Here is a 22460-nt window from a genome sequence, read left to right as displayed (position 1 = left end):
ATATTGTCATTATAGAGTTGCCTGCGCAATATTTGTGCCTATATTTTTAATTAATGTTTTGAACACTTACATATTTAAATAATATTTTCTACAATATTAATGTAATGATGATGTGATAAACTGTGATAAACCTCTTGGAATGAAATCATCCCACTTGATTAATGCGGAATCATGGAAATAAATGCTGCATAAGCATCTATCTTATACTATAAGTGTATTATTTCTAAATAAAACGATGATTTAGCTAACTTTTTTTAACGGTTTATTTGTCTTTTTAGTTAAAATGTGTTAAATATAAAGTGTAAAGAAATAAAATGTCACGTAAGCAAAACAGTCATGAATACTACGAGTAGATTTATTAATATTTATATACGAGTGTGAATGTATATAGAATTCATTATTTGTTGTGACTTAACTTTTAGAGGCAACTATTTACTTGCATTATTTATTGTTATTATGAAACTGAAAATGCGACTAAAATGTTATAGTTACATTCTCTTTCCTATATATACCTAAAGATGTAACTAAGTATAGTATAGTTAAATAAATTTAACACTCTAACTTAGTTTGTTATCTGAAAAAGGTAAAATAAATATAGTTCATCGTAATTCAAGTAGCTAGTTGAATCTTAAATCTTTAGGCATAAAGTTGTATTTTAGTGAAGTGAATTACGTTGAGAAGATGAAATACTTATGCCGGAAAAATGAGGTAAAAGGTAATAAATGCATCCGCAATTAAACAAATGTTTCAATTAAGCTCACAATATGATCGAGAGCATGTTGAAGTTGTCAAATTTGGAAGTCTCAGCATTTAAATGAAATAAAAAAATAATAATATGAATTATAGATTTCATAAATAAATGTTGAAAAAGTTCGTATTTTAGACAAAAAAAGCATCTACAAGTATTTCTGATCTTGAGTCTTTATTTTAGAATGATTTCATTTTTAATGGTAAATTAAGTGATCTTCCGGGTTATGTGTATATTAAAGATATAATATATAGTATTGTACACAATAAATAATAAGTCACGATGGTTATTAAGCTGTTTATAAAGCCTTTACCAAAATAAATGAAGTGTGCCTTACTCTCAATATATGACAATGCCAATGATAGCGCCACCACGTGAGATTTAGCTAGATAGTGTGTCAGGAGGAAGGTCCACGGGAAGAGAATAAATACAATATCATAAATTAGTAGGTGCTTTTGGCATCACGCGGATAACCGAGAAATAAGAATGAGTTCAGTTGCTGAAATGGCTCTGACTTTGAGCCGTGGGCAAATAGCAATGGGGATTATGGGAGCAGAGCGTTTTTTCCGCTGGGATTACGAATAAGTATTTTGCTTATCAGAACAAATTCAGAACGGTCTGATGATGAGAACTTTGGCTCCAAATTACGCGGCATTTTTTTGGTGCAAGAATACGAAATCTTGTTTATTTGCAATTCATTTAGATAGAAGTAGGTAGAATACAGATCATAAAAGCACAACAAATACTTTCAAGAACTGTCTACTCTAGATCTTACACTCAGTATAGTATATTATAATTAATACTTTACTTTACTATAGTAATTGTGAAGTACACAGGAATACAGGTCTTAAGCTTGCCGACTGTAAAATGCACCACGGCCTTTAGATCACCTTCAACATCCCAATGAGGCATTTTCTCCAATCGCACTCGATTTGTGAAATTCCTTAGGCTGTAGACATGCTAAAATGAAAGAAAAGTCAACATTACAGAGAATCCTTACAGAACAAAAGTATAGTTTACATTAGTAATGTAATTCCAAGCTGTGAATCTGATTTAAAATCAATCGGCAAATAATACACCGAGCTACGAATACAGGGTATTCCCAAAACACTTTTTTTTTGGAAAAGTGTCAAGGAGAAATCATAAAAAGAGAAGTTATGAAAAAAAAAATGGATTTTCCAATTTTTATGCTGAATCCATATTAAAGTTGAGTTGCCGATGTTTCCTGAAAATCGATTTGATTAATTCGATTCGATTGTCAAAAAATTTATCGAGTTAAAGTAGTTGAAAATCGCTTCGGCGAAAATCTAGTTTTCGATGTTTCTATGTATTTTTACAATACTAGTTTACATGTTATTAACAGCTGTAAAGAGAATGTTAACAAAATGAATTTCTTTTAAACAGCCATAAGTGCACTTTGATTGCAATAAATTACAAAAAAAAATAACTGTTAAGGCAGTTAAGCCCAATTTAATCCGGAACTTTTTTGACTTAAAACATTTTTTTTATTAAATGTAATAGCGTCACTTAGAAATGTTCTTACTGTGTTCTTAAATGGCATATAGCAGTTGTATATGGTAGATCAACTTCAAAAAAATAAGTTTTTTGAAATTTAATTCAACTACAATTTGATAAAATTTAAAAAATCACTTCTTGCGTTTAAATGGCTTTAAAAATGGTTCAGAAATGCAGCGAACTTACTTCTAATTCTGGAGGACATGTTCGCTGATCTTTGGGTATCTGTGTGACGACATACGTGTGCCAGACCTCGAACGGATCCTCCATGGATTTACAGAAGTCGTCGCGCTTTAGGGAGATAATTGTCGGTTCCCAATGGCTACGTTCCCAGTGCTTCACATTCACCTCCATTTCAATGGGCGTTTTGGGGATCTGGAGTTTGACAGTAATGTCGCCACTTATGTAAAGCGTCTCGAAATCCTTATCCAGTACAAATGTCAGGTCGCTGATGTTCACAAGCTCACTGAGGGGTGTGTTTCCTTCGTCCTCTTCGCTATCACAAGACGAAGACCACGTTTTCTCATTGACAACGACATCGTAATCGGTGGACTGGAAAATGTATTTGGAATACAAATTCGGGTTAGAGGCAGGACAGGACTTACCTCAACGGGAAGCAGCAGCGAAAGCAGAAAAGCAAAGATAGCCAGTCGCGACATTTGGACAGTTACAGATGACTCGGCTGCAGCAGATGCACAATTTTATATACGAATCCCACTAATTGGCCGGCAATTAGTTTTGAATAACAGTTGATTAATTGCATCGTCTATCGGTCTATCGGCCTAATTGCCAAACACCAGCCCCATTAACTTATAATTGCCACTGATTTCAATTTCAATTCCAGTCCAATTCCCACTCGACAAGTCGTCGTAGTTGTCAATTGGCACCCAAATTAATGTCCCGCTCAACATGCCAGCTGCGTAGGTGGTAGCGAGGTCATCCTGTACGGAAGCCGGCTCAATGCAATGCAAAAAAAAACTACGTACGAGTATTCAAATGTGTATCGCATCTGTATATCGATCACTTCGCACTTATCATGCGCCTGCCACTATACAGTGCTGCCAGTATTCCAAGGGCTAAAGTAGCTAATTTAATTTCAAACGTGCTTTAATAATGTGAATTTATGGTACATTGTTATATTATGCTTATAAGAGGAAAATAAAGATTATTGGTATTATTTGGCAATCCTAAAAAGTAGTTCAATAACTTTTAAATGCCAATGAAATTGCTTTATATTTTCTAGCACTTGCAAATACATACTAGATAAGTTAAGCTATAAAACAGCTAAAATGGCAGCGCTGCTGCCGTGTGCGCCTGCGGGACAATGTTTGTCCGACAAACACTTAAAACAACCTTCATCAGCCTACGGCGTGACACAGCATTGTGGGCCATGGCAAACGTCGCTGTTCCTCATTTTGGCCAAAAATAACAATTTGGGCCACGCGCCCGTCCCGATAAGCTTAGCGGGTGCGGATTACGGTTGAGCCATAAACGATGACACCAACTGTAAAGCGCGTGGAATCGTCTATACAGACATACTTTAAATTTTAAAGTTATATACATATAATAAAATATAATTTATATTTATTTACTTGGTAAAAATGTATATATAGTGTGGTGCATTAGCATATTGCTAAAGCCAAACCTTGGTTAATGTTGTTTCATGTATTTTGCGCTATCAGAATGTTAAATAACAGAGGTCGTCTATCGCTGTGAGGTTGAAAAGAATGTAGTTTTTGCTACATTGTTATTAACCAAACAATTAAAATACTGTGATTTTCTTATTTATATACTTAAATACAGAGTATGTACTTGTCGCACAATATTACTTTAACCAGTCTGCGTGTTTAATAATAAACGATCTTACCGACGCGTCGGCTTGAGTAAAACAATTAGTGTAAAACACTGTTGCCTACTTTTAGGCTTGACGTGATAGCTAAAGTGATACACTAAACATACATAAAAAAATGAGTTATTCAAGATAAAAAACAAGAAACCAATAAGAATTGTGTTGGACATAAAATAATATACATATGTAATTCTTAACAAAACGTTTTACAAATTATGTATCATCTAGTTAACTATATATTTCATATGCACCAATTGTCACAATCAGATATTATAGCTTAAATAACAACCAAATTATAGATTTTTATATAGTTCCACTCAATACTACTTATAATAGTCTGATAAATTTTATTTTCAGTCAGTTTTGATACAGGGCTTTCAAGCTCTAGTCTGTTTCTTAATATATAATACCTATATAGAGTATTACATAAACGTTTAATAGTGTTGCTTCAATGGTTAAATCATACTATGAATTGAATTTCACAGGATCTTAACGGTCCGCTTCCCCCCACGAGAAGTAAAATCTTGCTTTTTGTTAGTAAATCTTAAATACCGATGAAGAAAAAAAAAATTATAATTTGCCTAATGCTTATCAGCAATATTATGCATGTCTTTGGTTTAGTTAGTCTTGGTTCGAGTGTCATTCGCCTGATTGTGTTCCTCCTTATCAATTGGATCCGGACGCGCATAAATGAGAACTTTGGAACGAACAGTTTTGCAGCCGGAAACTCTGAAGTCGGTTGAATTAAGCATTTCCTGCACGTGTTTCTCGTCCAAGTACATGTCCACAACCTTTGCCTCATGGCGCACGCACTTCTCCAGATCCTGGACATCAAAATTGCGATAGTTTATTACAGTGGTTTGTGGTAGTTGTTGCAGAACTTCGACCTGCCGGTCATAGAGCTCATCGTCGAGCAAACGATTGAGATTGAAAACATAGATGATTGTCAGCTGTTTCAGATCCACGTCATTGCTGCCCAGGGCGATGTCAGAGCGAGACAGTAGCAATGCATTTATGGATGAAACATAATCCTTATCGCACGGTGTCAAGTTGTCAATGATAAACAGATTGCGGCCGCAATGTGCCAAGTTGCGCAGCATGGAAGACACTGATTTGTAGCGTGCCTTGTCGCTATTCAGCTCAAAGTCGTTCCAGAAAATGCTGCGGACGTTCTCTTTCCATGGATACAAATCGTACAGCAGGCGCATGGTCAGACTTTTGCCAAGTCCAGATGAGCCCACCAATGCAATGGACTGAAATGAGCTCTGGTTGCCCATGGCCTGCTCCAGCTGGTTAAGTGCCGACTCCTGACCAAGCACATCGGCACGAATGGTATCAAAGATCTCGTGCAATGGCATTGTGCGATCACAGTAGTTCAGCTTGTTGTTCACTATGGCTCGATATTGGTTCATATAACGCTGCATGAAACTGGAGACGACATCACCATTCTGGTACATCGTAATGCAGCAGCTGAGGCACAACACTAAGAGCATGGGCAACAGTGTGTACCAGAAGAACGACCAGCTGCGCTGCTTCAGATCCGATGGTTGTTTTGGCATCTTGACTGTCGGCCTGCCTGTGGACAAGAGGCGACGCAGCCGGCGACGCGACCACTGACGCTGCAAATCCGTGCACATATTCCAGCTGCTTTGTAAGTGCCCGTTGCCAAACTGCGATGAGCGGCGTTTCAAGAATGCACGTTGGCGTGCCTTTTGTCCCTTCACATCCAAAGTCTCTCCAGTTGCGGCTTTGTCTGCATCGGCGATTCCCATATTGTTACTATTATTAATTTGGAAATAATTGTTAAAAAGGGAATCGGGAAGCAGCCATAAATTTCAATTTTTACTGGCAATCTAAAAAACCTACTGTACTGTATGTTTGTCAGACAAGTCCTATTTTCCGAGTGTGTGCAACGGTTGCTTGGGTTTACTTTAGTTAAGTTTTTTCTATCAACTCCATATAAAATGTAAAGTGAATATTAAAACCGATGACACAAACTAAAAACAATTCAAGCCACAAAATAAGTTGTATCGAAACGTTCGAACTTTTCTACCCACAATGTAGCCACCTGGGCCAAGTGTTGCCACCCGACCGAAAGGCTGTCTGTTAATTCATCCTGTTAAACTCACCGATTTGGCAATGTGCACCACTTTGGGTCAAATTGGTAACTTTAAAATATTCCACCTTTTTTTGACGCCAACTCTGAAAGCATTGATTATTATAATCGATAATTATCAATGTTAAGCTGCCCTAGTTCGCGCCAAAAACTTGTACACATCTATCGATACTGCACCCGGTCGATGCTACTCGTGGGATTCAAGGCTGCCATACCGTTTTTGGGTTCAGGGCTGCCATTTTGTTTTTAAGCTATTTTATATCGCAATTTCAGCTATTTTTCGGATGAGTTCCAGCCAGAAACAGCTATTTTTTTCCTTAAAAAGTTGGAAACACTGCGTGCACCATGTTTACAAGTTGTTTGAAATCAAAATAATCATTAATAACAATGGAAACGTGAGTGAAATGTTAAATTGAGATATTTTACAATGTCTAAGCGTACTCTCTACTCTACAGCGTTAACGCCACTTACTCGTATGTCACGAACATGGAGGTAATGCACATTCTACAGCAGATCAAGAGCACCAAAAAGAAGTTCGGAATGCGAAACCTGGCGACAGTCACATATGAGGTATGACTGACTGCTCCGACAGCTTGTCCAATGCCAAATTTTAATTACTGAGTTACTCTGTGTTCACAGGCTCTTCAGTATCTGGAGGAATCGCCTTGCAAGGTGCAAACACGTGAAACCATTAGCAGTTATCTGCGTGATCTCTCCACGTACAAATTAAGACCTCACGAGATTCTTCAAATGGTCAACGATCCGCCCACAAGTGCACTGCACACACAGCTGGTTCGTAGATTCTAGATACTCTTTGATTTCGTGTTGTCTTTAAAATGAATTCAATGCAGCTTATTGATGACAACAAAGCTCCGCTTACGGATGAGCAGAATGAAGCCATCATACAGTTGACACATAAACATTTTCAACCCAGTAGCACGGAACAGCAGCCACAAACAACAACAACAACAGCAGCCACGTCCACCTCCATCACCACGGCACAGGCACAAGCACAGTGATATTAATTAGTTAGAGATTAATTCATTTTCTATTTGATGTAATTCGCTTATGAAATAACAACATTTTGTAAGCATATTGAAATGGCCTTTAGTTTAGCGCTTCTGATCGCCCAGATCTTCAATGACATCGTCATCGATTTCGGCCCACTTTTCAGGAATGACATCAAACAACTCATCCTTAACATCGCCCTGAATGACAATTTCATCGTCTCCAGTCACTGATGAGCCGCATGCGAACTTTGTTCCAAAGAACTTGGCAGCCACTTTGAGATCAATATCTGTAAACGTGTAAGCAAAACGAATAATAGTTGAAAATTCCACAATTGCAGAATGTAACGAACCAAAAGTGCTCAATCCGGTGACGACAGTAACGGACTTCTTTTTGCCGCGGGCAGCACGTGATACACAGATACGCTTTGGCACATCCTCCTTCTTCTTGACCCTCAACAGACCCTTGCCGCCCCGTTTCTGGCGCTTCTTGTCATCATCGGTGCCATCGGCTGCAGCCTGCTCCTCCTCGATTTTAAGGCGCTCGAAATCATCCGGTAGATTGCGTTCCAGCCAATCCTTGCATTTGTCGTACTCCGGATAGTATTCACAGTACTGCAAACCGTTCGTTAGTTAAACGACTATTTTCCCCTCTTCAAAAATGTGTCAATTTCAGACTTACCTCTATGGGCATAGTGCAGTGTCCGCAATACTTCATGACTATGGGATACGTTACGTTTTCTCGCGGACCCATTTTGAGTCGCTCCGCGACATTTGTGCTCTCGTTTGTCATTTTTAATTTGATAGACTGTAAAATTGTGCAAAAATAAACTATGCTAGGGAAATAAATCTGCACATTAAAAATCAAGAGCACATTTATCGAACAATCGATATGTCGCCGACCAGGCACTGCAACACTGATGTCTAGTGGTGCCAGACTTTTTTTTTTGAGTGCTGCAAAAGACAAGCAGCTGCTGCTGATCGCCCGTTATAGTTGAAAAATACAATTAAATTAAAATTTCGGTTGGTAAGTTTTAACATAAGATGCGTCATCTCTTTATTTTGTATAACATAGTTCACGACAAAGACAAGATCGATGGAACTAGTTCATAACGAAGTCAATGATCATCAAGAGTTGCATTGTGTAATCGATATATCGAAGTTTAAACAAAGGAGGATCAAAATAAATGGGACGTGGCGTCACAAATAAAATTTATAGAACTTTTTCATAAAGTCGCACAATTGCCAGCATGCCAAAATGACGAAATGAAGCAATGTGTTTGCTCTGAACATTACAGCTTAAATTGCTTACACATTTGTAAACAAAGCGAGCGAAGCTTTGAATTTGTGACGTGATGCGCAAAGAGAAAATAAGAGAGGTTAATGTGCGCATGTTTACTTGGTATAACTGTTGCACCATTCTCTATTGAATGGAGACATACTGTAACTTGTTTAATAACTCGCAATACGAAGCTATCGCGAGATCTGTAAAATGCGGTGATTGCGGCAGGTGCAACTGATAAGCATGCACTCCCACGCAAATGATAGCGCTGCCGGAAACGTCGGTGGCAGCACCGAGGGCAAAATACGATGCATCTTCCTGAGCGAATTCCATGCCACCGCGGGCTGCAAAATCAGCTGCCAGGTAGGTGTTAGTTACAGTGAGTCAAGTAACTGTTTTGACAAAACAAAATATATATTTTATTTTTCAAAATTTGTTTATTATTTAAAGATCGCTTGCAACAGTATTTAAAGAAATAAAAAACAAAGTTTTGTTTTAACATATGCAAACGTGTCCGAGCAGTTACTTGAGTAACTGTATGTTATAAACACTTAAAACTAATTAAAGATATTGCCGACAGGTGCCCGACAACTACATCTCCAAAGAAGTCTTCGATGCGATCAATGTGTACATAATTCCCAAGCAGCATCTGCAACGTTGCATTCTCACAGTGAATGCGATGGACGTGAAGATCGTTGGGTATCCAGTTGGCATACAGGATCAGCAGAAGTATGCCCGCAATGCGTTCCTCTTTAATCTGTGCTTTGTCTGCGATTCCCGTGCACGCTCCGTGCAGTATGAGCCCGTGGTGAAGAAGCTGTCCGAGTATCTCATCATGATGGAGGAGGAGTCGTGCTTTCTATCACGGGAGGATGACAAGCTAAGGCTGCAGAACATCTTTCAAACGGTGCTCCGGGATCTGAATGAGCGCAAAGTGGCCACCATTGTTGAAGGCGACAACACGATTTATCTGAAAATTGTTATGCATAAGCCGGATCCGCCATCGGTCAAAGACCATATGGTGCCATTGTTGTTAGCCAATCTTCGAGATACGCCGCTCGAGAACTGGGATTTAACCACACAACAAGTATGCAATTATTTTGTATATTAATTTATTTCTATCTTACGATTATGTATCTTTATCTCTAAGATACTACCTTATATCAATGGCATTAATCATGTGGCTCGCATAGCTGCCGAGGCGGATGTGGAAACAGATCTTGTCAAATCCTGTATACAGAACCTGGTTTACTATGGAGTTGTGCAGCTTCTGCCCATTTTGAAGTACAGCAATGTCTATATGACACAGAACCTAAAGCACCTCATACAAAGTGCTGCCTTGAGTAACGCCTGCCGCAAGTATGTGGCCCTGCATCCGGATAAATTGCTGCCGAGCGTGCAGAGGATCTTCCAGTTCTATGCATCAATGACTCATGGCGTCACACTGCGTGCCATATGTCAGCGCCTGTGCCCGCAACACCATAACATCGATGAGCGTAAGATGGTTATATTCGGATTGCAGCACAAGTTCATACGCTGCATACACAAATATCCGGTGTTTACGGGCTCAGTGCCGTCGGGCCGACAGAAGATGTACACGGGTCTCATCAGCTTCGACGAGATTTGCTGTAAAACTGGACTCTCGCCGTGCACTATCGAGAGGGATATTGAGAAGGATACAAATGTGACTGTGATTTGGAAATAGTTATCATCTTCATTTCCTTGATTTACAATTTTCTTTTGTCAACATCGTTTATGTGTAGTGATTGTTTCTATTATTTAAAAAAATGTTGTACAATATTGAACTGAAGTATCTGCCTCAAGCTGAAGATTAAATATACATGCAGATTTGTTATAGAAAAACTTTTGTTTATTTTCAATATGATTGTTTTAAAAACTGTCGATTTATAGTATCGAAAGTTAACAGAGTCAATTGAGCTTAACAGCAAATTAGCATACATGCATATTAACGCTAGTTAATCGGTATACTGTTGCTGTTTAGCTGTTTCTGTCTGAAAAGCATCTATATTTGTTTTCGTGAGCACTTTTGCACAGTTGTACCAAAAATATTAATAGCAATTCTTAGCTGAAAATATGTTTAAAAAAGCCAGCTTTCCAGCTAATAGCAATTTTGAAATTTTTCTAGCAAACGAACTCTGAAGAAAGCCAGAACTAGCTATAAAATAGCTAAGTTATCAACCGTGAATACCGATGATACATACATTAATTGAACTATTATTGTGAAAGAATGGCAGAATACAAGTCTTCTCATGGCTATGGTAAATAATATATACAATCCAGATCTTTTAATTATCAAGTTGTTTTTGTGTGCAAAATATTGTCCAGCGCGACCAGCATACTTTCCATATAACACAACTGTCTCTGCAGCGATCAGCTGTTTGATATGACTCCGCTAATGTCACAGCATATGACTGGGCACAACAACTATTTAAATGCGTACACACAAACAAATACACGAGATACATACAGACATGTGGATGCGAATGTGAAAGAACAACAAAAGAAACCGGCAATAACCAGAGAGATGTTAAAATAGACGCGATCTCTGGCAACTGGCACCGCCCGCCACTGGCCACGTTTTCAAATGTTTTGGCGTTATTAAACATTCTTGCTATTGCTGGCATTGGGACAAACTTAATAATTATATATGTAGGCACGCATACTGTAGCACTCTCATGCATATGTATCTATGTTTGTATGTATGTACATGGGAGAAGTAGACACACTTATTTGCCGCTTTGGCAAAATTCTGTCATTGTTATTCGCATTTGCAGCAGCAGGCAGCGACGACGATTCATAAATAATGTCTGAAGATGCCAAGAGTGAGTACAAACATACATACACACATGCATATACTTGAATGTTTATGGATTATACATATGTATATGTACATTATACATACATATATAGTATTTGTCAAAATTGAAGTATCTAATAAGTTCTCTCTAATTCTTTCTTGTCCAGGTCCACGCACCAGAAACATTATTGAAAATCAACTTTTCCGACGTCAGCGAAGCTTAAAGCTTGAGGCCCTGCAGCGGCAGCGCTCCCAATATGGCACCATCGACGTCGCCGACGATGATGAAGCGGACTCATTCGACAAGGTTAGTCAGTCTGCCACGCAACATTGTTGCCGCAATTTCAAGGGCTGAAATAGCTAGAGTGATCTGAAAATGTAGCTAGAAATAGCTAGTAGTTATGAAAAAGTGTTACATATTTTTGTATTCAAATGGCTGTCATTTCAGACTTTTTTTGGAGCAGTTTTTAAGAGCTTTAAAGTCTTTTACATTGTTGAAAAACCACTAAATATTTTCTATTTATTTTTTATTTCTAAATCTGGGACTTTTTAACGGTCAAATTTAGAATATAGTTTACTTATTTACATATATACAAAATGTTCATGTTATTATCGACAGAATCTTTTTATTTATTTTTGGGAATATTTTATCAAAGTTTAGTTGTAGCAACACATTTCACTACTTTCCGGTCCATATCTTATCAAATGAATTGCTTTTCTTTGTTTTTAAGTATATCAGGTGTGTTTCAGAAATCTCTAGACTTTTTAAAGAGAATTGCTTTTGGAAACAACCGTTCGAAATGTCGGTGTCCTTAAATGTCAAAAATTTACTTTTTTGAACATGTTTTCGAAGTCAAAAAAATAGGCTGCCTCTTAATAACTTCCAGTTTTAACATAATGTTTACGTTTAGGAATATTTTATATAATCAACAAGATCATCAAAAATGTATTTTATGCATTTATATTCAATTTAAAAAATAATTTAATTCAATTCAAGAAATTTTACATTTGAAGGCAATGATTGCTTGTTTTCAGGAACACCAACAATTGCTTTTGAGTTGCTTTGGCGCTGTTAGAGAATTGTAGAACACCTCTGTATAAAAGTTATCTGTCAATCAAAGTAGTAAATTCTATTTTTAAAAGAGACTGAACACTAGCTAATTAAATTTCTTTAAGTTGTCCAGCTTTTGCTATTACAAAATCTATAAAGCTAGCTACTTTATTGCTAAAATGGCAACACTGCCAGGCAAGGGCAATGAACAAATATACCTTACCTACAAATGTACATACATAAATATAGTTATTCATATGTGCATATTTAAATATATTTTAATTTTTATTGCAGACGTACATAGTCATCATATTTACTGAGAAGGCCAAGCTGCGTCATTGCCAGGATGTGGAAAAGATCATACAGGAGTTTGATATACAAACTACCCTGGAAATTGTTAGGTAAACAATCAAAGGCCAATGAAATATCTGCTCATTGTCGTATTGGCTTATTTTTATACCCGTTACTTCAAAAATGAGTTAGAGTATATTGAGTTCGTTGAAATGCATGTAACAGGGAGAAGGAGCCATCTCCGACCCTATAAAGTATATATATTCTTGATCAGCATCAACAGCCGAGTCGAGATATAGCCATGTCTGTCTGTCCATCCTTTCGTCCGTCTGTATGAACAGAAGGATCTCAGAGACAGTTTTTCAGATAATATGTTTTTTGTGGCTATCTACGTTATTTATTATTGAACTTTAGCGCAGCAAGATCGGTCAAACAGACCGGCAGAAGTGGCTGCTAAAATTTTAAAAGCAATTCAAGCTACTAAAAGTATGTAACGTGTATTTTATAGTCGGAATCTCGACTATAGGCTTAACGAATAGTTTTAAATGTTGACGATTCGGTTTTTAGCAAAACCGAAAAGTATTTGTATCTGTCGGCCAGCCTGAATACGCTGCTCCGACTTGCTGATGCCGCGGAGCTGGAAAAGATGACCACGACGGGGAGTATACAGAAGTTTAATCATGGCTGTGTCTCCGACTTTCTGCTGCCTGGCATGACCAAGGAGCAGATTCTGACCTACTGCGAGACTCCTGTGCTGATCAAAGATGTGATAGAGCCCCCCATCAGATCCTACATACAGAAGGGTTACATCGAGGACATGTTCCCATTGCATGACATTGTATGTAAACCCATGGAAAACTGATCAAATTGAAAAAGAAACTAATCTTCTAGAGCTAATGCCATATTTATTGATTTTGCAGCTGTTTTTGGATCGATTCAACTTGAATCTCAAACGCAGCACGCTGCCCGTTGAAGAAATTCGCAATTATTTTGGCTCCAGCATCGGTCTGTATTTTGGCTTTATCGAGTTCTACACGAAGGCATTGGTATTTCCGGCTGCTTTTGGCCTACTCCAATGCTGGTGCGATCTCAATCTGTCGCTGGTGTGCAGTTTCTATGTGGTCTGGACGACGGTGAGTTTAGTGAGCTTCACAGTTGCATAACTATTTAATTAATTTTGATAAATGTTTAATAGATCTTTCTGGAGCTGTGGAAGAGGAAGTGTGCTGGATATTCGTATCGCTGGGGGACCATTGAGATGAGCAGCTTGGATAAGCCGCGAGCTGCATATCAGGGACAATTGAAGCCGGATCCCATAACTGGCAAGATGACACTGCATTATCCGATGCGCTACACGTACCTGCAAATGTATTGCATTTCGTATCCGGTGGTGTTGGGCTGTGTGGTCGCTGCCGCCTGGTTTGCTCTGTATCAGTTCCAAATCGAGGCCGAGGTGCTGGCCGATTTTGGTGCAGAGTCTTGGCTTCTTTATGTGCCGGTTATCGTTCAGTCCGTCCTCATTGCGATCTTTTCGTGGGCGTACGAGAAGCTTGCCACATTCCTTACCAATCTGGAGAATCATCGGACACGCTCGCAGTATGATCGTCATCGGGTCAATAAACTGATGCTCTTCGAGATCGTCAATAATTTCTTTTCGCAATTCTATATTGCGTTTGTGCTGCAGGATCTTAAGCAGCTGAAGTATCAACTGATGATGCAGTTGCTCATCTTTCAATTGCTGTGCATTGCCCAGGAGATCGGCATCCCGCTGATGGCCGTGCTGCGCCAGAAGTACGCCAAGTATTTTCACAAGGAGCTCGATCCCGAAAAGTTGCGTGCGATCAGCAATAAGCCACGCTATGAGCAGTCATTCTACGAGTCTGGCCTCGATGCCTATCATTCCACATACGAGGACTACTTGCAGGTCTGCATACAGTTTGGCTATGTGGTGCTCTTTGCCGCCGTTGCCCCCTTTGCTGCCATTGGTGCGCTCATCAACAACATCTTTGCCGTTCACATTGACATGTTCAAGCTGTGCAACATCTTCAAGCGTCCTTTCGGCCGTCGTGCCAAGAATATTGGCGCCTGGCAGTTGGCCTTTGAGTTGCTCTCGGTCATGTCCCTGCTGAGTAACTGCGGCCTGCTCTTTCTCCAGCCGAATGTCAAGTAAGTAGCATCCGGACTATCCCCGATCAATTAACATAAATTATTTACGCCTTAGACAATTCTTTTCGCATTGGATACCCTCGTTCCCGGATCTTTCGTTTGTTATATTCGAGCATGTCCTGCTGGGTCTCAAATTTCTAATACACAAGGTCATCCACGAGCGTCCACGCTGGGTGCGCATTGGACTCCTCAAGGCAGACTTCGAGACCAGCCAAGCACTCAAGCAGCTCAAGCAAGTTACCTTCTCTTTTATTTTGTTATAATTTATTAATAATATTTTCATTCAACAGAAAATTCAAAGCTGCCAATAAAATTGCATAGATGAGAAGGACGAAGGAGGCTACAGATGCACTTGGCGGAATCGGGCTTAGGCCAAAATATAAAATAAACCAGTCCATTTACATAATTATTTATTTATCGTGTATTTGTCGTATGCTTTAAATGCTTTTATTGTAAATCTCATACTAATGGTGCCTTAAATATGTACTTATAAATATTATTATTAATCTTATTATTATTAATACACATTTACCGTGTCTAAATTTGTATAAATGCATCCAATACAATATTTGATCAATATCATAATCTTTGTTATATTTATGGATATGTGCACTTTTTTCAGGATTAGGTCAAATATTTTATGGATTATTGTAAATACGTTTACAGTCGAATTTCCCTATTTCATTAAATTTTTAAATTTATGCATTATTTTAATTTCTATTTCAATCATGTACTCTCTGTCTCTCTTTAATAAGTGTTACTCAGATCCAATATTTCCAATATTAAATAATTGCATACTTTTTAATAGTGATGTAAGAATACATCGAAATATCGACAACTAGATTTTCGCGAAAACGATTATCGAGTATTTCAACTGCCATGAAAACATCGACAACTCACTGGAGTTTATTCACCGTAGATCATTTGCAGAAACTTTTCTTGAAATTTAGTGCTTATCGAGAAGTAAAGTGAATTCAATAGCGCGGGAACAAAATAAGTTCACTTAAATTATATTATAACATAAAAATCATAAAATAATAAGTCATTTTAAAACTAATTTAGACTTTTATAAAATATGATTTATTTAAAAGTCGAGAAAAATTGTACTTAATTGTAATATATTGTACATATATGCAATAAAAATATTTTTTTTTGCATAAATTTGACCCAGGGTTCGAACCCAAACCTTAGGAGGTGTGTAAGCTGGTTTGCGAACCGAACCTAAGTCTCGCTCAATGGTTCGAACCACCAAACCGAAACTTAATTAAAATCTTGGTGGTTTGCAGCCTTGGTACTTACATTGCGAACATCTTTTTTTTTCAACGATTTCCTCGAAAATGCTTGAAGGCGAGTAACGCATCGATGGCATGTAGAATTCCCGCTGCGTACGCCATATACTGGAACAAGGAATAAGATAGATTAGATATAGGCAAAAATCAAACTGATACACAGATAGGAAATTAAGTTTGAAATTAGAATTTAAGTACGAAATAATTGATTTTTTCGCTTTGTGTAGCTACTTACATAGGTGGCAGTCATGGCTGGATATGCCCAAAAACCTGGACGTATGAGAAACTGAGGATGCAACCAGACAATGCAGATGAATCCCATGTAGCTGGCGGAACTAAAGTACATGCAACAGGCCAACGCATTGAAGAGCGTCTCGAAAAGCGATTGTCGAATCAAAGAATATGATTTATCCGAAAAGCAGTAGCAAAGGAAAAGAATTGACGTGGTGCTAAAACAATGTCCAGTTGTGGCCAGCAAACTGGTCAGCGCCTGGCCAATGGAATCCGCATAGGGCAGACCATATTGAATCAACAATCCCTCACATAAGGTTGCCAATCCCAGCTGCATCAGCTTCAGCATTCCAGCCCGGGAAGCCACAAATCCAAAGTTGATGCAGGTGCACACACGACAACAGCCGATTTTAATGCCAAATGGTTGATTTACTCCGCGTACGCCAAAGGATGCCATCGTTGTTGACTTTCTGCCTCTTGTTCATACACTGATGCCCTAGGCCTCATTCTCTTTCTCATTGTCATTGTCATTGTCTGCCTGCCTGCATGCAACATGCAGCAACTGTATGCAGCATGCAGCATCTGCAGATATAAATAGAACTGCAGGTCTTACCCCAAGCGGATTTTTCCAATGGTTTGAGCTCTTGAGTAAACGGCATTATTCTTAGTTTAGAATATATTTGAAATATTTAAATAAACATTTTGCTGTACAACTTTCAAAATTGATTGTTTAAAAACATAATTTAACTTTTAGATTTTCAGTTCTGAAACTATAAATTTTATTATTAATAATAAAAAAAACTTTTGTTTTCAATAAAAATAAATTAGTAAATAATTTCTAATGATAAATTAAATATATTTGTAAAAATTAAATTATTTTCTAATAAATGCTTAAAAGTTAATCAAATTTTAAAATTTTTAAAATATATTTTACTAATTTAATTTAATGATTAACATATAATTTGTATTTAACTCAAATTTATTTTAATACAAAATGTTTCAAATAAACAAAGTATAAATAAATAAATAGAATTTTATTTTTCAATGAATTTGGAATAGAAATATAATTATTTAAAATATAAAATTGTAGTTTTAAAGCCTTAAAGTCTACTTGACATGTGCATAAGGAATAGAAATTATTTTCTTAAATGTATGCTCTTACCCCACTGTGCATTGTAATGAATCACGCATCGTATTTTCATTTCCTTTGTGTTTAATACTTTCACAGTAGCCTTTGGAGCAGTGTTCTGCCTCATGACATGTCAGGAAGACTCACATAAAATTTCAACACACACAACATACGTTTCGACCTATACGATAAATAAAATTTTCAGTACAGCAAACGGAAACGGAATTCATTTTGAGCCATGTGCATGCCGTATCTGGGCAAATTGTTTAGTGGTGGACAACGCCGACGGAACAACGCAACTGAGACACCACGGCCCAGTCTGGCACCGACTCCACAGCAATCGAACGCAACGATTCAGACCACAAACACCGGCAACATGACAGTGGGTCAGAAGAATTCCCTCTCTCCGGTCGATGTTGGCTACAGTGGTCTGCTGTCTGATGTGCCTGGAAGTGTGCCGAATGGCAGCATTGGAAGCGAGCCAGCTCCCATTGAAGTGGCAACTCCGACAACATCTCTTGCTGGCGCTGGCACTGACGTTCCAAGGCCAACATCTTGGTGGGAATTCTTCGGGATTCACAGGGCCAAGAAGGCCAACGTCGGTTCGCCATCCGCTTCCAGCTAAGCCTGAAAACTGAGTCCAATGCTCAGATTTCGTTCAACGAAATATTATACTGATGTTTTTTTTTTTGGACTACAATGATCATGAAATACCAAACTGTTTGCAACATTTTAGGCAATACCCACTTACAAGCAAAAATATATTATTTGGAAATTAAAAGAGCCACAGAATAAAATAAGACACGCAGACTAGTAACCTTTATGTCTTTGATCTTTCACTTAATATTTCCAAACATTACTAAATGTTACATTCAAGCCTCTTTGCTATATATGAGCTATACACTTTTAAATAATTTAATGCAATTTTTATTTGTTTTTAAAACCAAATTAATTTGTGAAACCTTATCAATTTTATATTTAATTAAATTGACTGGTTCTTTAACTGGATCGAGGTCAAGATCTTCTGGAGAAAAAACATAATTGTTTAAATCAAATTTACATTGCTTAGATTCGCTTGATGAATTCCACATTGAACACTTATATATCAAACGCTAGCATACTTTTCGGGATTTTGCAGGAAGCTTAAGAGGAACTTTAAATTAAAAAAAAAAACATTGTGTATAATAAGTATAAATTTATTATTGAAATTAATATTTTCCATTTAAAAATCGGACAATAACATTTCGCAACATTTGTTGTTATGCAAAATAACAACATATTTTGGAAAATTACTGTCAATTTCTATAGTGACAAACAAAAAAATATAAATGTATTTTAGTTATAATACTTAGTGCTTTTACCTATAGGTAAACACACAATACACACATGCAAATACACAGCCATGCATACGAAATCGCTCGCATTTCAATAACGGCACTTAAGCTTCGTTTTACTTTACTGTTTACTGAGCTTTCAAGTCGTGCTCAGGGGGAGCGAGATAGCTAGAGACACAGACGGAGTCGTACTAAACATTAACAAAGCAACTAAGTAAACTGCCGTCGGCATCGGAACGATTAGTGTAATTTATCAGCCGCAACGACAATTTGAATTTTGTGGGTGTGGACAACAGAGATGCAAACGGGTAGGGGGTGTGGGAGAAATGTACATTCATACGTACATATGTTTGTATGTGTTGTTGGGCGGCAAGCTTTTTGACAATAAAATTAACTTGGCTGTTATCAAAATCAATTATTGTTGTCGCTGCTGCTTTAGAGCATCACAAAAGCCAAGTGAGAAGTTGACGTCAACGAAGGCAGCAAAGCGAAACGAAACAAAATGCTTCAGAATGTTGTAACAATTGAAACCGTTGCATTTCCATATGTGCATACATACAAATTTATTTAATATACTATACATCCATGTGTACATATTTACGTTATTAGGTTTGATGATTCTCAACAGTTATCTGTCGCCGGCAGCTGGCAATTTGCCAATTCTGTCACGATTTTTGCACGTGCACTGCGCCGCATGCGCAGCTGCCAGGCCAGGTATGCTGCTATGCGGAAGCAAAGCGCATTTATCGATTCCGATAACCGCAATCACTGCATGCCGATAAATGTCCTGGCATCTTAGCAATGCAGCCACTATAAAGCGGGAACATTGCTGGTAATTTTATATTTTTTAATGTGTTTTAAATTTTTATTATAAAATTTAAAAAGATTTTTTCATGATTTTTAAGTAAAAGATAAGAGCTAAAGCTAATTTATATGATAAAAACATTGTTGGTAATTTTATATTTTTAAATGTGTTTTACATTTTTATTATAAAATTGAAAGAAGATTTTTTCCATTATTTTTAAATAAAAGATAAGAGCTAAAGCTAATTTGTATGATAAAAAATAATATATATAATTTTTATTTTAGAAAAATTACAATCGTGTCCACAATCAGCTTAAAGAGCAAAGCAAATATTATAGATAATATATCAAGCTAGCCAAAAAAAATTCTAGGAGAATTTGTAATTAATTAGCAACTAATTAAAACACACCTTGAAGAAGTTGAGAGCTAATGAACAGGCAAGAAGAAAATATACAATTAATATTCGAACACTTGTCGCCCACATACATTTCGTCACAAAATTGTAGTGCTCTCGGAAAGCTATTAGGAAAGACAACAGTCGACTCGACTGCAAGAGACCCTGTACTAATTTTGTTAGAAACTAAAAATGACAATTACAATAAAAATAGTACAATAAGTATAATAAATAAAAACCCCCCAACTAAATTTCAAGCAAAAAAAAAAAAAAAAATGCAAAAGGAAAATTAAAAAAAAAAAATATATAAAGTGAGTCTAGCTCTTATAGTTTCTAAATAGACTCTTTGCAATTTTTGTGTACGGGGTCTAACAAACAAAAAAGCTTTGAATAGCTTGAATAGTTTTAGTATAATCAAAAAATGATTAATTAAGCTAAATATTTGCAGCATTTCTACTTTATTTTTCATGTCTAGCGCTTTTGTTTTGTAATGACGACAAATAAACAAAAGGAGACGCTTTCAGAAATACATACATATATGTACATATATACCTTTGTGCATTCCTACATCTATACAATTTTTTAAGTATATGTACTATATAATATATTCGTTTATATTCTCTAGTTATTTATAAAGAAAACACAAAATAAAAACAATCTTATACTAAGGCATTTGTTATGTTCATTTTACGGCCTCCCATTTGGGGCCGATGCCTTTCGAAGCGAGAGGCAGTTTTCAGTGTTCGCATGAGACCAAAAACGAGACGCAAGTGTTTTACATTTTGTTTTGAAATTTATTTAGCATACATACTTAAATATGTAAATTCTGTAATTTGTTGTGGCATTAATATTCACAACAGCAGAGACTTTGAGAGATTTTGGTGCAGTTGGTGCTTGAATGAAAATTACGATTGCTTTTCGAGTATGTGACAGATTTGTACGGCAATAATCACTGTCCACGCTAGTGACGAAAGCAGACCTTACAACGAACACAACAACAACAACAAAAACAGAAGCAGCAACAAATAAAAAAAATAAAAAATAGACGGAAATCATTAAAAAACACAGGGTATAAACACAGAAAAAAACACATGCAAATTGTGTCTGCTCGTTGTATTTCCCTAAAACAAAAACCAGATTTAGTTTTGCTCTAGTTTGGAATGCGATTATAAGGGCAAAAACGATTTGTACTTTGGCCGCAATATGGGAACTACCTTTATCAGAGTACTTAATTTATGCACATTTCATTCAATGTACACAATCGTAAATATATGTATATATATATATATCTCGGTGCCACGAGTACTCGTATTTATGTAGCTGTACTAATGGCGAATTTGGCACAAAAACAAATACGCATGCAGAAAATAAAGTAATACATTTGTGAACGTCACAGAACCATTCATTCATATATGTGATACAAAATACAAAAATATGGATGTATTCAATTACACAGGAAAACAACAAAGAATACAGAACAGTTGTGAAATTCTATTTCGCTTTTCCAAAGTCAATTCATATTCATTAAAAAAAATACGCACTTTCTGAAAATCGTTTTAAATAATAATAAACATTTTCAAATAAAATTATGGATCTTTTGTAGATTTCAAATAAATCTTAAAAAACTCGTTTGTAAGCTTTTTTATTCGAAATAAGACGAGAATACTGTCATAATTTAATTTAAGAACCTTTACTTTCATTTAGCTTGCAGATCTTTTGAATTATACAAATATTATGTCTAATATCTCAGTAAATATTTAATCCTAATTAGTCCCTAGGCTAACTTACTTTTCTTTGTGCACTGAAATATGTTTTTATATATACTACGAGTAATATTTATAAAATTATACAGTTGATTACTTAATAACCATATGGCAAATGGTCTGTTGTTTATTTACAATACATTCCTTAGGAAATTCACTTTCTAGCTCGTGTTCTAAGCAAACATCATACCAACATCCAGTACCAAGTAATGTTCGTAGTTTGTCGAGTGTAATTTTAATTGACAATTGCGTTTATTTTAAAATGAAAAACTAGATGTGAACGCAAGTACTTTTCATTGTTTAGGCGAATAGAACTGTAAACATTTGTTGTTTATCTATAAGTGCTCAGGCGACAGACATAGATACAGATACTTAAAAACAGTAACAACAACAATGACTAGTAGAATACAATTATAATGACAAAAAAAAGCCAGACTTTTTATTTGACAAATTTCGCTTTGTATCCTCTCGTAGGACTGACAATATTTTTTTTATAAGAAATATAATATAAACCTAACATCTTTAATACTATTGAGAACGCGACATTATTTAAAAGTAAAGTAAAACTTTTTTGTTTACTTACGCCAGTTTTAGTAAGTCAAATATTTTTCAGTTTTGTTTTGTATTTCATTTAATTTTCCAATAACTTTTGTTTCTTGTTAAATTATTATGG

General features: G+C 36.6%; 8 protein-coding genes across 9 annotated transcripts; 4 read left to right on the top strand and 4 right to left on the bottom strand.

Moving 5' to 3' along the window:
* Positions 1 to 1548: 1548 nt before the first annotated feature.
* Positions 1549 to 2922, bottom strand: LOC117788326. The gene is made up of 3 exons (XM_034627068.1): positions 2869 to 2922; positions 2450 to 2815; positions 1549 to 1708 (listed from the first exon to the last, which is right to left on the bottom strand). The coding sequence occupies exons 1-3, from the start codon at positions 2920 to 2922 to the stop codon at positions 1553 to 1555; spliced, it is 576 nt and encodes a 191-aa protein (XP_034482959.1). The 3' UTR covers positions 1549 to 1552.
* Positions 2923 to 4527: 1605 nt separating this feature from the next.
* LOC117787499 lies at positions 4528 to 6163 on the bottom strand. Its single transcript, XM_034626046.1, has 2 exons — positions 5979 to 6163; positions 4528 to 5891 (listed from the first exon to the last, which is right to left on the bottom strand). The coding sequence occupies exon 2, from the start codon at positions 5882 to 5884 to the stop codon at positions 4730 to 4732; it is 1155 nt and encodes a 384-aa protein (XP_034481937.1). The 5' UTR covers positions 5885 to 5891; positions 5979 to 6163; the 3' UTR covers positions 4528 to 4729.
* A 354-nt stretch (positions 6164 to 6517) lies between these two features.
* LOC117787520 (DNA-directed RNA polymerase III subunit RPC9) lies at positions 6518 to 7329 on the top strand. Its single transcript, XM_034626069.1, has 4 exons — positions 6518 to 6623; positions 6684 to 6798; positions 6868 to 7020; positions 7080 to 7329. Exons 1-4 carry the CDS (start codon positions 6616 to 6618, stop codon positions 7245 to 7247), a joined length of 444 nt encoding a protein of 147 aa, XP_034481960.1. The 5' UTR covers positions 6518 to 6615; the 3' UTR covers positions 7248 to 7329.
* Positions 7254 to 8132, bottom strand: LOC117787508 (density-regulated protein homolog). The gene is made up of 3 exons (XM_034626058.1): positions 7918 to 8132; positions 7589 to 7850; positions 7254 to 7525 (listed from the first exon to the last, which is right to left on the bottom strand). Exons 1-3 carry the CDS (start codon positions 8026 to 8028, stop codon positions 7341 to 7343), a joined length of 558 nt encoding a protein of 185 aa, XP_034481949.1. The 5' UTR covers positions 8029 to 8132; the 3' UTR covers positions 7254 to 7340.
* A 500-nt stretch (positions 8133 to 8632) lies between these two features.
* Positions 8633 to 10380, top strand: LOC117793833 (GATOR complex protein NPRL2). Its single transcript, XM_034634255.1, has 3 exons — positions 8633 to 8880; positions 9098 to 9604; positions 9668 to 10380. Exons 1-3 carry the CDS (start codon positions 8761 to 8763, stop codon positions 10220 to 10222), a joined length of 1182 nt encoding a protein of 393 aa, XP_034490146.1. The 5' UTR covers positions 8633 to 8760; the 3' UTR covers positions 10223 to 10380.
* A 404-nt stretch (positions 10381 to 10784) lies between these two features.
* On the top strand, positions 10785 to 15425 carry LOC117793836 (anoctamin-10). Of its 2 annotated transcripts, XM_034634257.1 has the most exons (9): positions 10785 to 10796; positions 11313 to 11360; positions 11503 to 11642; positions 12681 to 12787; positions 13245 to 13515; positions 13598 to 13810; positions 13873 to 14843; positions 14899 to 15075; positions 15134 to 15423. In XM_034634257.1, the coding sequence occupies exons 2-9, from the start codon at positions 11342 to 11344 to the stop codon at positions 15162 to 15164; spliced, it is 1929 nt and encodes a 642-aa protein (XP_034490148.1). In that variant the 5' UTR covers positions 10785 to 10796; positions 11313 to 11341; the 3' UTR covers positions 15165 to 15423. The 2 variants fall into 2 exon arrangements, with proteins under 2 accessions (XP_034490148.1, XP_034490149.1); XM_034634258.1 differs by lacking the exon at positions 10785 to 10796 and having other exon boundaries at positions 10990 to 11360; positions 14899 to 15079; positions 15134 to 15425.
* Positions 15426 to 16014: 589 nt separating this feature from the next.
* On the bottom strand, positions 16015 to 16820 carry LOC117793517 (protein singles bar). Its single transcript, XM_034633843.1, has 2 exons — positions 16368 to 16820; positions 16015 to 16240 (listed from the first exon to the last, which is right to left on the bottom strand). The coding sequence occupies exons 1-2, from the start codon at positions 16818 to 16820 to the stop codon at positions 16163 to 16165; spliced, it is 531 nt and encodes a 176-aa protein (XP_034489734.1). The 3' UTR covers positions 16015 to 16162.
* An 849-nt stretch (positions 16821 to 17669) lies between these two features.
* On the top strand, positions 17670 to 18315 carry LOC117791340. The gene has a single exon (XM_034631067.1). It carries the CDS (start codon positions 17731 to 17733, stop codon positions 18115 to 18117), a length of 387 nt encoding a protein of 128 aa, XP_034486958.1. The 5' UTR covers positions 17670 to 17730; the 3' UTR covers positions 18118 to 18315.
* Positions 18316 to 22460: the final 4145 nt, after the last annotated feature.

The sequence above is a fragment of the Drosophila innubila genome, chromosome X (assembly GCF_004354385.1).
Source record: "Drosophila innubila isolate TH190305 chromosome X, UK_Dinn_1.0, whole genome shotgun sequence".
In the NCBI taxonomy this organism is placed as follows: Eukaryota; Metazoa; Arthropoda; class Insecta; order Diptera; family Drosophilidae; genus Drosophila; species Drosophila innubila.
This window is presented reverse-complemented; position numbering and strand designations above follow the sequence as displayed.